At 42.9% G+C, this 14,705-nt stretch overlaps 1 protein-coding gene across 4 annotated transcripts in view; it reads left to right on the forward strand.

Annotated features, from left to right (window-relative positions):
* Positions 1 to 3,791: 3,791 nt before the first annotated feature.
* The window catches only part of LOC124717057 (zinc finger protein 501-like), a 295,897-nt gene continuing 284,983 nt past the window's right edge, over positions 3,792 to 14,705 (forward strand). For all 4 annotated transcript variants that reach the window (XM_047243738.1, XM_047243739.1, XM_047243741.1 and 1 more), the window contains exon 1: positions 3,792 to 3,985. In XM_047243738.1, the coding sequence (XP_047099694.1) occupies positions 3,983 to 3,985 (3 nt within the window). In that variant the 5' untranslated portion in view covers positions 3,792 to 3,982. The remainder of the gene's footprint in view (positions 3,986 to 14,705) is intronic.

The following is a 14,705-nucleotide window of genomic DNA, read 5'->3' on the forward strand; positions in this document are numbered from 1 at the left end:
GAGTGTATGGGCACAGCAAGACCCTGATTGATAATCTGTTCCTAGATCCCACAAATTACAAGGAAGCGATGACACAGGCAGTAAAAAATGGTCTGTCTGATCATGATGGTCAAATGACAACCCTGAAACTTGCCAGCAGGAAAACAACCTGAATCTACTTCAGAAATAGTTTATGCCATGAACAATGGGAGGAAATATACCAGGCTGACACAGTGAATGAGAAGTTCAACTTATTCCTTAAACATTTTGAAGCTTCTTTCCCCCAAAGACAGATTAAAATCAAACAAACCTGTAGTAAAAGGAAAGAGTGGCTAACTACCGGCATAAAAATATCATGTAACAAAAAGAGAGATCTGAATGTACAACAGTGGGCTAGTGCTGACCCAGCAGTAAAGTTACATTACAAGAAATACTGTAAAATTCTAACAAGTGTAATCAAGAAGGCCAAACAGTTGCACTATGCACAAAAAATTAGCAACTCAAACAATAAAATAAAAACTATATGTCACATCATAAAAACTGAGACAAATAGGAACATAAAACCTGACAATAATAAACACAAAGTTGCAGCCTCAGATTTCAAAAATTTTTTTCCTCTCTGTAGCTGAAAAAACAGTGAACCATAATAAACAGTCTCACACAGAAGCTATTTTACTACTTAACCACTTGCAAATAACATATAAGAAGTACTTCATTTCAGAAGTACAACCCCTAAGGAAATTGAAAAAACCATAAAATTACTCAAAAACTCAGATTCCTGTGGATATGATGGCATATCAAGTAGGATTTTAAAATCATGTGCAGTCTTAATCAGTTATATATTGTGCTATTTGTTAAACCAATCTATGGAAACTGGTGAGTTCCCAGATAGATTAAAATATGCAGTAGTGATGCCAATCCACAAAAGTGGAGCAAGGGGTGAAATATCCACCTATCGGCCCATCTCCCTACTGCCAGTATTCTCAAAGGTATTTGAGAGAATAGTGTATGATAGGATTTATAATCACACTACACAAAATGGCTTACTGGCTCCTACACAGTTCGGCTTTCGTAAGCGCTCCTCCACAAACAGAGCTATATTTAACCTAACAGATGAAATTTTAGGTGAACTAAATTACAAAAGGTATCCAATGGGAATATTTTGTGACCTTTCCAAGGCATTTGATTGTGTAGATCACAACACACTCTTAAGAAAGCTTCCACACTGTGGCATTAAAGACAAGTCATTGACTTGGTTAGAATCATACTTACAGAACAGGAATCAAAGGGTTGTCTCAAGGGGGACAGGTACAGCATTAAAATCAGACTGGGGAAATATAACGTATGGAGTCCCGCAGGGCTCGATTCTTGGGCCATTAATTTTCCTGATCTACATTAATGATCTATCAATCACAATTAACAACAGAGCTAAAATAGTAATGTTTGCGGACGATACAAGTATCCTCATAAAAGGACCCAACTCCACAATGCAGGATACAGCCATGACAGTCTCTACTCAAGCACACAAATGGTTCACTGTGAATAAAAAACCAATATGATACAGTTTCTGACAAAAAAAAAAAAAAAAAAAAATAAAGCTCCTGAAATACATGCTAACAATCAAAAAATTAATGAAACCACACATACAAAATTCCTAGGTGTCCAGATAGACAGTCACCTAAGATGGAAAGAACAAATTGATCAGCTGGTCAAGAAACTTAGCTCATTTCAGTAGCATAAAAATAAGCACTGTCACTTATTCTACTATTTTAAACAATCACTATACTGTTTTTGGCATAATGCAGGCTTTAATACTGCAAGCAAGTAATTGTTCTTGTTAAATAAATCAATGTCTGTGCAATGTAATGTATAAATGTTCATGTACTACTGTAATTGCATCAAATGGCTTGTTCTATATTACTTGCACACTGGCTGTATAATATGTAATCAACAGGACCAAATAAATAAATAAAAATAGAGAGATAAAAAGTCAACATAATTAACCACTGATCTCAAAATATGAGTCACCATGGAATCTCCCTTATGTATGCTGTGTGCTGTCTATTTTGGCCCATTGATTTGCACCGTATCACCTTGACAAATCCTGTACCATTGTGAGACGATCTCTGGATGAATAAAGAAGTAAATAAATATACTATTTTATGTAATGAAGATTACACTGATGGATTGAGCAGTATTGTAGCCTTAGGTTTTAGTTAGGTAGAGAAGAGAGAATCTGGTGTTAAATTAATGATGTCAACAAATGTGATACCAGTATTTTAAGAACACAGCTAATCTACTCTGCAAAATCAAGTGTTCATATTTCTCTTTTAGGTGGTTTCTATTTACACAAGCTGCCTATTAGCACGTATGTTTGATTTGACAATACATATGATTTAAGATTTTGCATTGAGCAAAGCAATTTGTTTTTCTCCAGTTTCTCAACCAGTGAAAATGTTGCTTGCAAATATATTTAATACCCTGACAAACAAAAAATGCAGATAACAAACTGCCATGTAACATCATCTGTACTGCAGACGACAGAAAGTGAGGTGAACAGCAGTATGTGCTGCTGAGTAAAATAATTATCCACCCACAGATGATAGGTCACCATCACCGAGACATCTATGGGTGAAGAGCAAAATAAATTTTGTTTTGGTGAAGGCAGAATTTTCCTAACATATTAGAAGTTTACAGAATCTGGATAATACAAGATACCTTGAATTAGCTTTTCAAGCTCAAGTTTTGCGATCAACTCGGAGAAAGTCTTACTACGATTCGGATTGGTGTAGTACTGATACAATACACCATTCAAGGATTTTATTACCAAATTTATGTTACATTTTACACGCAACACATTTTGCATATTATACACTACAATTCCAATGTAAAGAGCAAGTTAGGAAAATTATCGTCTGGTTGACAGATGCAACGCTGCTGTCGATCGACGAAACTACCCATTTCTAGCGCAAGTTTTCCCGAGGCCCCTTTCCGTCCGGATTATTTCTTTCGACACATAACTTCTCTTTCGTACTGTTGAGCCAAGTTTTACCTTACTACTTCATAAGTGCCACTACGTTTTTCTCTTTCTTGTTTCGCGCGTTTAATAGTACACCAAATTAGACAGAAAGCTTCGGATTTCCGTGGACCTTACCTTGGACAGCAGTCACTATGTTTACGTGGAGTTCTCAAACCCGGATACCATAAAACGGTTTCGCAATACCGTTTCAGGTTAGTCATTTACGCTTGTAAACATTCCAAAATCGATTCTGGAAATCCCTTTCTGGCAGCCGATTTTCGCTCCCAAGTAAACGCATAACCTTTCTTAAAACGTGCTTGGGTTGTCAGGTTACCTTATAATGAAAACATTCAGCCAATGTAGTCGGAGTGACTTATTGTGCAGTGAAGGAGAAGCACAATATTAGACTGAGCATTAAGCTGTCTACTTATAATCTTTAAGTGTACAGAAATAGCGATTGTACTGACAAAATCAGAAGTGTTAACAGCTGCTTTCCGGTCGTATTCAAATGGGCTTTCAAATCCGCTTCAGAGTTCAGACCTTGGCTTGTAAACAGTTTCCGAAATTAGTTTTTCATCTTTCGTAACGTGTGTCGCACGTCAACATAGTTGCTACTTGCTAGTGAATAACAGGTCAGCCTTGGCTTGGGGTTTTGGTTTGTAACTCAATGGTATGGTTACTATGGCAACTACCAAGACTACCAACTACTAACTTGAATTTCAATTGTCAAACAATAAGGCGGATACCAAAGATCTTTGATATTAAGTGCTGTGCAGCCCCATGGAGGTACCTCCATGTGCAGCCCATGCTGTGCAGTGAGATCGCTGGTACTGTTTGATTTGTATTTGTAAACACCAAACAGTTGCAGACGGCAGTGCGCTGCCGTGTGTACATATGTGTTGGTTATGCTTAAATATTTATGAAAGAAAAGTTACACGTGGGAAGGAGTAACCGTAACTGATCCTTGGAACATTCACGCTGGAAATGGTTAGTTGAACCGTAACGACAACACTCGTCTAATTTTATATTTACAAGGCAATATTTATCCTAATACTTCGCTTTGCATTGTAAGGGTTGTATATAGTATTCTGCGAATCGAGTTGCCTGTAAAATTTAACAAAAATTTGGTACTGGATGAAAATCACTGAACAGTGCTCAAGTATTACGATAATCCTTGTCATAGTTGTAGGACTTTATCCAAGTGACTCGCAAAAATGGAGATTTAAAGGCTAACTAAGCCAAGGTCTCTTGTAATTTTTATTAGCCCGATTCAGTAAACTTCGTACATGTTATGAGGATTAAGGTAACTCGGTTTCTATTTCTTTTCTCCTCACCTCTGCGTGCATCGATGGTGTTACTCTATCATCAATGGATTTCTATGTCTTTTACTTAACAGCACATAGTGCTTCTCATGTCGCAGATTGTCTTCTGCAGTGTAGTTTCTTTATGCATTTTTTGTTTGTTGGAGATTTTGTATAACGCTGAGAGCCGTGTTCGCCAAACGCACTTTTTCACCGATTACGACGCAAGAAAAAACAAAAAATTGTTTTGCTCAACGCAAAATCTTTGAAACGTACTTTTGTCGCTTTTATTAAGAGAAATCATCTCAAGGCGAATATGTAAACGTGATTTTGGAAAGTAGATTGTGTTCTTACAGCATCACATTTGTTGGCTTTTCCAGTTTAAACTCAAGTTATGACTTCTCAACCTAACGAAGACTTAATTCCTGGAGACAGGATGATTCACACTAGTTGCTTTTCATAAGCAACTGGAATCATCCAGATTGCTGTCAAGCAATTAGAAACTGTTGCGAATTGGCAAACTACCAGAGAGATAACAAAGATGCCACTAGTATATCCTCTCCCATAGGTATTGTCTCCGATCCAGGAAATACAGTACACATTGCTACTCATTGACATTATTGAGAGGTAAGAAGTGGTAGGACACTTCTATGGAAGAGGCAGTGCGTGGGAGAATTTAGAGATATACACTGGTACCCCATACCAGCGAATTTGAGGTGCTTCTCCCACGTAGACTAAGCCACTCGGGTCATTGGAAGTGTCCAATTTTGCTCTTCTGCTTTGACCCATGGCGTAATGGTGGGTGTGGCGTCACTATGGTGTGTTGGTTTTGATTTGGTTCGTGTGTGTAGATCTCATTTTGTTGTAATTGACGATGCCATGTGGTGGTGGATGTTGACGTGTTGCGTTTAACGTAGTATCTGGGTAGTCAGTTCTGTAACTTGGTTATGTAATTGCTTGATTTGTTTTCAGTCAGTTATGCTTTTTCTTCCTTTTGTGTGTGTGGAGTTTTTGTTAGGCGTGTAGGCGTGATTAGTTTGATGTGTATGTGTGTGTGTGTGTGGGGGGGGGGGGTGCAGGCGGACAACTTCTGTAAGTGTGTGAAGTCTGTGGTTGTGGTTTTTTTATTTGTGATTTTCTGGTAGGTATCGAGAGGTGCGTTTGAGCTATATATGTCAAGGGAAATGTCCGATTCAATTTTTCAGAGTTGTGGGTGTTGCTTTTTGGTATCTAGGGCTTGATTTGAGCTAGGTCAAGGGGAATGTCCGAATCCACTTTTCAGAATTGCAGATGTTGGTTTTATTTGGTAATGTGGGCTTGATTTGAGCTATATGGGTCGAGTGAAATGTAGGACTCCGGTTGGTTTTGTGGCACTTGTTGGAACAAATGATGCTTCTCATATGGACTCCGAGGCAACAGTTGGGTCATTGCAACAACTGGCAGAGGAAGTGTTGAGAAGAACCTTGCTCACGTGATTTCAATGAAGCTTACAATCTGCAACATTGTCCACAGAACCGATTGTAGCTTCCTGGTTCTAAATTGAGTGGAAGGAACCAAGGATTTTGAATGTTCTGGGACTTTCTCAATATGCACCACATAGTTGAGAACTGTAGCATACTCTTACATGACTCGTAGATGCAGCATATATCAGGAACTGCTATCCTTGTGGCGCAGTGTGGGCTGCGTACAATTGTTTCTCTGGGTATATGAATCTCCATCTAGCCCAGTTAGTGGAAGCTGTAGGAGACCCCAAAGCAGTAGTGTAAGACTCAAAGTGACTCCACAGATGAAACGGATAAAATCAGGCAGTTCAGCTGTCAAATCAATCGCAACAAAGTCCCAGAACTTGAAGAAACTGTAAAAAAAACAGTGAAGCTCACATAATGCCTGGTATATAAAGCTGTCTACAACCTAAAATTGCCAATAGTGGATTCGGAGTAAATCTAAGTGTGTATTGAAAGGACAGGCTGATGAAAAACTAAGAAGCTGCATTTGTCCCAGTAGATGAGGAACTGAAATCCACTGAGCTAGAAACTCAAGCTGCAAGTGAGATCATTTAGGTAAAATATGGTATGAAAGATGGATATAAACATAAAATTGGGGCTTTCTGTTTCCCACCTGATTCATCCTCACATATAAACTAATTTTTTTGATAAAGCCTCAGCTAGCTAGTGCATATGTTTCCCAATTGTACTAACATTGTTGGGGGAGATTTTAATCGTACAACAGCTGGTCAGGATAGTTAGTTTTGTATGTGGTGGGTGTGAGGACACATCCTGCTGAACAATACCAAGAATTCTCTCTGAAAACTACTCACAGCAGATAATTCACAAGCACACTCATGACAGAAATGGGTTAGATAGAACTAATGATAACAAAAGTACGCCGGCCGCTGTGGTCGAGCAGTTCTAGGTGCTTCAGTCTGGAACCACGTGGCTGCTATGGTTGCAGGTTCGAATCCTGCCTCAGGCATGGATGTGTGTGATGTCCTTAGGTTAGTTAGATTTAAGTATTTCTAAGTCTTAGGGGACTGATGACCCCAGATGTTAAGTCACATAGTGCCTAGAGCCATTTGAACAAAAGTACCAGACTGCTTTGAGGAGTGTACATCAAAACCGATATAACTGGACATAGGAAGATTATTATGTCAAATAAACTAAAAAAAGATGCAGTAGTATTGCATCTCAAGGTGGAATTTGAAACCTTGAGGTTGGGACAGGGCCATTTAGAGGAATTGTGACTTAAGCTTTGAAGGATAGTTGACCAAACACTGGATATACATGTTTATATGTACATAATTGAACAAATCATGATGGGAAAGACCCTCTATGGTATACAATCACTGCAAAGCACTTGCTAAAGAACTGTGACTATTGCATAACAGGTGTAAAACAAAGTATAGGGCTTTAAATACAGTGTCTGACTGTCAAAAGGGCAGTGCGTGAAGGATTTGATTACCGTACTAGAAATTTATCAGACGTCCCCGTGCCAAACCCAAAGAAATTTTGGTTACATGTAAAGGCATTAGTTTCACAAGTTGCGATATGGTTGCAGATTGAAGCAGTGGTCCAGAAAGTGTAGAAGAAATTTCTCTTATTTCCATCAATGATTACAGAACTTTTGGTCCTTAGACTGCTGGGTTTGGTCAGCAGTGACCAGCTTCAGATCTGCAGCAGAAAATGGAAAATAAATTGCAACTAGAGGGCTAGACATTAGGCTACATAGATTGCATCTTAAAACAATAAAATATGACATTTTATCTAAATGACCACAAGAGCATCCAGGAATCACATGTTATCACATAACCATTTCCTTTTAACAGTTTTAAAGCTAACTTTATTTATGTTTTTAATTATTACATTTTAGCACTATAGTAATTTTACATTTGGCAAGTCCATTATATACTTTACCTATTGTATACTGTGCAGTTTTGTAATTGATGCATATCTGTAAACTTACAGTAGTGACATGTAACGAGCTTACAGCATAAACATAATGAGGCATCTTGAACAGAGTGACCTCCTTTTGCCAACTGTATGTATTTCTGAAACAGCAAACATGTGAAACCCAACTTGCCCTTTTCTCACATGACATACTGAAAGCTTTGGATCAAGGAAATCAGGTAGATACAGAGGTTTCTCCTCGACCAGGAGCTGTAATTCTTCCAAATGATGTCGGAGTGCCCCTCACCTCAAATAGTGACCATTTCCCGTTTACCATCGGTTTGCTGACTCCTACCCCAACTATGTGTAAACCCATCTGGCAGCTTTCTAAGGCTGACTGGAGGCTTGACTCCACGCTTGTGACCTACGATGAACAAAATTTCCGTAGGTGTGATGGCCTGGTAGAACACCTTAAACATTATTCTTACTGCCACAGAATGAAATTCCTTGCACTTCATCTTTACCGTGCAGTGTCCTGGTCCCTTGGTGTCCTGAGGAGGCATTTCTGCAACACAATTCACGTATGGAGACATGCTCTCTGTTTTCAACCATCATCCTGTTATGGTGAACTGTATTTGTTATAAACAGGTGTGTGCACAGTGTCATTGCATTCTTTAGGACAGAAAAAAGAAAAAAGCTAGCTGGATTTCATTTACTAGTTCTTTTAACAGTTCCACTCCCTCTTCCATTATGTGGACTAACCTCTGGCACTCTCTGAGACCAAGGTCCATTCCGCAATATATGGCTTGACCGCAGCAGATGATGTCAATGAGGACCCTATAGCTATCTCCAACACCCTAGGCCCCTCTTTTGCGGAGTTTTTGAGCTCCATCCACTATCACCCTGCCTTCCTCCTTCGGAAGCAAGTGAAGGTGGCTTGGGTGATACCCTTTTCCTCTCAGAATTGTGACTGCTACAATGTCGCCTTTACTATGAGGGAGCTAGGTCATGCTCTCACTTCATCCCGATCCTCTGCCCCAGGGTCAGATGATGTTTACATCAAGGTGTTGTTGCACCTTTCTTTAGCGGGCAAGCACTTTCTCTTTCACAAGTACAACTGCGTCTGGGTAGATGGCGTGTTTCGCAGACACTGTGGAGAAAGCCTATGACACTGTTAGGGGCCTTGTATCCTCTGTACTCTCTACACATGGAGCTTCTGAGGCTGCCTGCCCTGTTTCTTTCAGGAGTTTTTAGAAGACAGAGTATCCAGGAAAATGGGGTGTCTCTTTGCTATAGCTTATAGCTATTAACCCCGTTATGTCATGTCTCCCATCAGGCGTCTCAGGTTCCTTTTTCAATTACGATTTTGCGATCTATTGCAGCTCTTCACGGACTTGTGTCCTCGAGTGTGACTCATGGAGAATTGACAGTGTCTTTCACTTTTCCACTGACAAAATCATTTGTATAAATTTGTGGCTGTGCAGTGGGTTTCTTCTACCATCTTTACATCTTGGGCCTCTTGCTCTTCTGTTCATTGAAAGTGCGAAATTCCTGGAGCTCATGCTCGACAGGAAACTTTCTTGGTCCTCCCACGTGTCCTACCTGGCCACCCGTTGTACTTAGTTCCTTAGAGTGCTGTGTCTCCTAAGCGGTACTTCCTGGTGAGCGGATCGAACCACCCTCCTCTATTTGTACCGATCTGTTGTCCATTCAAAACTAGATTATGCATGTTTCATTCATGCATCTGCATGTTCGTCCACCTTACATCGTCCAAATACAGTCCACCATTGTGGAATCTGTTTGGCCACTGGCGCCTTTTGCACTAGCCTGGTTGAGAATCTCTATGCAGAAGCTGCCAAACTACTGCTGTCTTACTGGTGTGATGATCTATTCAGCTGATACTGATGTTGTTTGCATGCCATATCCAGCCACCCATCATATGCCACCTTTTTCAATAACTCCTTTGCTTCCAGAAACTGCTCAGTATTTGCTGCAGAGCACTTCGCCCTGTATCAGACCTTGCAGTACATCCGGCGACACAGGCTTTTCAATAGTGTCATCTGCTCTGACTCTCTGTGCCCTTTAGAGCCTCTGTGTGCTGGACACAGCCCATCCCTTAGTGCAACAGGTCCACGAAAGCTTCCAGGTGCTCACTCATGAATGAGCCACTGTGATGTTTATGTAGGTTCCTGGTCACATCTGTCTGATGGGAAACAAGACTGTTGATGCTGCTACCAAGGCTGCAGTCCTATCTCAGTCCACTAGTTCTTCCATTCCTTCCAGTGATCTCCATGTTGACATCTTTCAAGGTGGTGGGGACCTTCATGGGAACAAGCTCCGGGGAGGGAAACCTCTCCCAGCGGCTTGTCTGAGCACCTCTCAGCCCTCTTGCTGCAAAGTGATCGTTTTAGCTTGGTTGTGCATTGGTCACTGTCATTTTAACCATCGTCATTTGTTGAGTGGTGATCTCCCATTACTTTGTGCCCATTATCATCAACCTTAGATTCTTTGCCATTTCCTGACCAAATGTCCTTCTTTAACCACTTATGTTCTAACGTTTGTTTGCCGGGTGAGCTATTGGCTGATTTCGTGATAGATGCTCGGGCTGTCACCTCCGTTTTACTTTTCGTCCATCGCAGCAATATGGCAAAGAACATTTAATCTATAGTTAGGAACCTCTGTTGTCTCTACAGCGTATTTTATAGACTTTTCTGCAAGAGGAAGTCCTTGTTCTTAGCTCTCTTTCAGCTGCTTGATTGGGCTTAATGTGTAGGCATTTTAAACTCCTTTTTTGTATTAATGCTCTAAACTTCTGCCATGGACGTTTATGACCTTAGTTGTTATTGTACCCTAAAACAAATAGTTGTTATTGTACCCTAAAACAAAATAAAACAAACAGGTACAGAAAAGTGTGGGGTAGATCAAATTGCTGACGATATGTATGGCATGAAATTGAGGAGAATAGAGCATTACAGCGGTAGTTGCTTATTTATTTATTTATTATTTTAGCAGGGACTGTTTTTTAAACAACACTTTCTGAGGCATCAAGTAAGGATCAATTTACGCATGGACTGAAGCTTGCAGAGCAAAAAATTGTTGTGGGAGTAAAAGACTTGACCACAATAAGCAAGTTCAACAGGATCTACAGTGACCTGTCAGAACATTATGACCACATACCTAATAGCTGGTATGCCCATCTTTGGCGTGGATAACAGTGGCAATGCACCATGACATAGAAGCAGTGAGGCCTCGGCAGGTCACTGGAGGGAGTTGGCACCAGCCCCCTGCGGGTTTGGGGGTAAGAATAGGCCTGCAGTATTCCTGCCTGTCTTAAGAGGTGACTAAAAGGAGTCTCACACATTTCTGCTCTTATGTGATGGTCCCCTCTTGGGTTTGACCTCCATATTTCAAAATTATTCTGAAGAGCGTCCTAATTGGGGAAGGGCGCCTTACTTGGTGCATTGTGTCCATCGTGCATTGAGATCTTTAGCCCCCTTTCTGATCGTCACATTGCAGTCCCGCCCGTTTTCCATCACTTGGGTGAGGATAAGCCATGCACTATACAGTGTCACTTTCTGCACCACAGCCGAAGACCATGGACTTCTTTGCGCCCGATATCCAGCACGGTAGCCAGTCCATTGTGGTGGGGCCGCCATGTACCCTGTTGGTTGTAGCCCCCTGACCACACAGGGATCGCTCTGCTGATGCCTGCACCATTAACTCCCCATGTATGCCAAGGAGTAGATGCCTATCTCCCTGGGGCATTAGGACTCCCAGCAATGGCCATCCTGCCAAGTGGCCCTTGCTGTGGCTGGGTGGTGCCTGTCGGGAAGGCCCTTGATCAGAGTGGGTGGCATCAGGGTGGATGACATGCAATGAAGCATGGTACATCATCTCTTCGCTGGTGGCCAGCTACCAACAGTCTCTAAGCGTTTGAAGGCTCAATTTAATGCAAACACGTATGACCCAAAATCATTCCCCTCCCTGGCCACACAATGGGAGGAACGAAAGGCTAAGGTTGGCGGGGAAGCTTATTCACCCCGGTACGTAGTATGTACAAGAGCTGACAGGGAGTCTTTCACGATGATGAAGCCTCAGCTCTTTGTCGAGCATTTAGAGGACAAGTTTGGGGAGGTGGAGGGCTTGTCCAAAATGTGCTCTGGGTCAGTCTTTATAAAAACAGCATCCTCTGCTCAGTCATGGGCATTACTCACCTGTGACAAGCTGGGGGATGTTTCTGTTACCATCACGCTCCATAAGAGTTTAAATATGGTCCACAGGGAGTGTAGCTATGTATGGAAGTGAAACATGGATGATAAATAGTTTGGACAAGAAGAGAATAGAAGCTTTCGAAATGTGGTGCTACAGAAGAATGATGAAGATCAGATGGGTAGATCACATAACTAATGAGGAGGTATTGAGTAGAATTGGGGAGAAGAGGAGTTTATGGCACAACTTGACAAGAAGAAGGGACCTGTTGGTAGGACAGGCATAAAGGGATCACAGATTTAGCATTGGAGGGCAGCGTGGAGGGTAAAAATCGTAGAGGGAGACCAAGAAATGAATACACTAAGCAGATTCAGAAGGATGTAGATTGCAGTAGGTACGGGGAGATGAAGCTTGCACAGGATAGAGTAGCATGGAGAGCTGCATCAAACCAGTCTCAGGACTGAAGACCACAACAACAACACAACCCTTTGTGGGGTGGCTTGGTGGCTACAGGCTGAGGCACTGTTGTTGAGCAAGTGTTGGCACAGTTCGACCTTTCCCTCTTAAATAATGGTGCCTCCACACATTTCAGTGTGGCACATGGCATGTACTCAGCCATCGACCTTTTGGTCTGCAGCCCTAGCCTTCTACCATCTGTCCAATGGAGTGTGCATGACATTCTGTCACTGCCACAGCTGACTGGGACTTGTTCGCCTCCATTGCCACTATTGAGCCTCATTCTAATGACGCCTTTGATGTGATGGTTCACACAGTCACCACCGGCATTGTTTCTGCCGTGGAATCTGCAATTCCCTGTTCTTCAAGGTCACCTCGGTGGAGGACTGTGCCTTGCTGGTCTTCCGAGATCGCTGAGGCGATTTAAGATCACAGGCAGTCCCTCCAATGTCATAAGCGGCACCCATCATTGGAACACCTATCGCCTTTAAATGGCTCTGTGCCCGAGCCCACCGCCTTATTCACTGATGGAAGCAGGAGTGCTGGGAAAGGCATGTCTCCACCATTGGCCTCCGTACCTCTCCATCGCAGGTTTGGGCCAAGATTAGGCGCCTCTATGGCTATTGGACCCCTGTCAGCATACCTGGGCTTTCACTGAGCAGTCTGTACTGGCTCTGACGCAATTGCAAAACTCTTAGCGGAACATTATGCTCAGAGTTCCACTGTGGTGGAGAAGCGCCGTTTTTTGGGCTTACATTTTGATACCCGTTGACTTGGCTCCCTCATATTCGGCATCTTAAACAAACATGCTGGCGCCCTCTTAATGCTCTTTGTTGCTTGAGTCACACCAGCTGGGGTGCCGATCAGTCTACCATTCTAAGACTGTATCAGGTGTTGATTCAGTGCCACTTCGAGTACGGGAGCCTGGCTTATGGTTCGGCATCGCCTTCCGCGTTGCTTGACCCCATACTTCACTGCGGGATCTGACTCACAACTGGAGCTTTCCGCACAAGCCCTGTACACAGCATACTTGTGGAGGCTGGTGTCCATCCATTGCAGATCTGGCAGCTATGTCTACTGGATGCTTATGCTGCACATGTCTGTAGCTTGCCCGGGCATCCGAATTACTGTCTCCTGTTCCCCAACTCGGTCGTCCATCTGCTAGAACTGCGGCCCAGGTCAGGGTGTATGATAGTGGTTCGCTTCCGGGCTTTTCTCTCTGGGCTTGAGTTTTTCCTTCTCCCACCTCTTTTCCGGGGCCCTATACGTATACCCCCATGGTGTGTGCCTCGCCCATGCCTTCAGCTGAATTTGGCACAGGGCCCAAAGGACTCAGTTCCTCCTGAGGCCCTCCGCTACCACTTTCTTTCCATCTTTGATGCGTTTCACGGCTCTGATGTGTCCTATACCGACGGTTCGATGGTTGCTGGTCGACATGGTTATGCTATTACTCTTGGGGATAATTCTGAACAATGCTCATTGCTGACTGGCTGCAGTGTTTTCACTGCAGAGCTTGTCGCAATCTTTCACACCCTAGAGTATATCCGCTCCTGCTCAGGTTAGTCCTTCGTTATCTGTAGTGACTCCCTGAGTGGTTTATGAGCTATCAACCACTGTTTCCCTCGCTCTCATCTGCTGATATCTATCCAGGAGTCCCTGCATACTCTTTCCCATTGTGTCCGCTCTGTGGTCTTTGTGTGGACCCCGGGTCCTGTCGGCATCCAGGGTAATGAACGTGTTGACATGCAGGCCAAACAGGCTGTCGGTGCACCAGCCTTGGAGATTGGCCTTTCAGAGTGTAATCAATTGGTTTGGCGACAGGAGGTCCTTCGCACCTGGGGTGATAAATGGCGCACCCTGCCTTCACCAAAAAAACTTTGGGTCATCAAGGAGACCACAGGTGTGTGGCGCTCCTCTTTGCAAGCCTTCCCCAAGGACTCAGTTGTTTTCTGCCAGCTACGCATTGGCCACACCTGGCTGACTGGGTCATCAAGGAGACCACAGGTGTGTGGCGCTCCTCTTTGCAAGCCTTCCCCAAGGACTCAGTTGTTTTCTGCCAGCTACGCATTGGCCACACCTGGCTGACGCGCGGTCATCTCTTGCACCGTGAGGACCCTCCTCTATGTTGCTGTGGATCAGTGTTGACAGTGGTCCACATCTTGTTGGCCTGTCCGCTTTTATCTGTGCTCTGGTGGACGTTTGTGCTGCCTGATATGCTCCCTGCTCTTTCAATGGATCATGCTGCAATAACAGACTTAGTTTTGAGTTTTATTCATGCAGGGGACTTTTATTGCTCGATCTAAGAGTTTGTCTTTTTTTTGTGTTCAGTCTGGCCTTTGGCCTACGGTTTTTGATTGG

This window comes from Schistocerca piceifrons, chromosome 9 (assembly GCF_021461385.2).
Source record: "Schistocerca piceifrons isolate TAMUIC-IGC-003096 chromosome 9, iqSchPice1.1, whole genome shotgun sequence".
Taxonomy (NCBI): Eukaryota; Metazoa; Arthropoda; class Insecta; order Orthoptera; family Acrididae; genus Schistocerca; species Schistocerca piceifrons.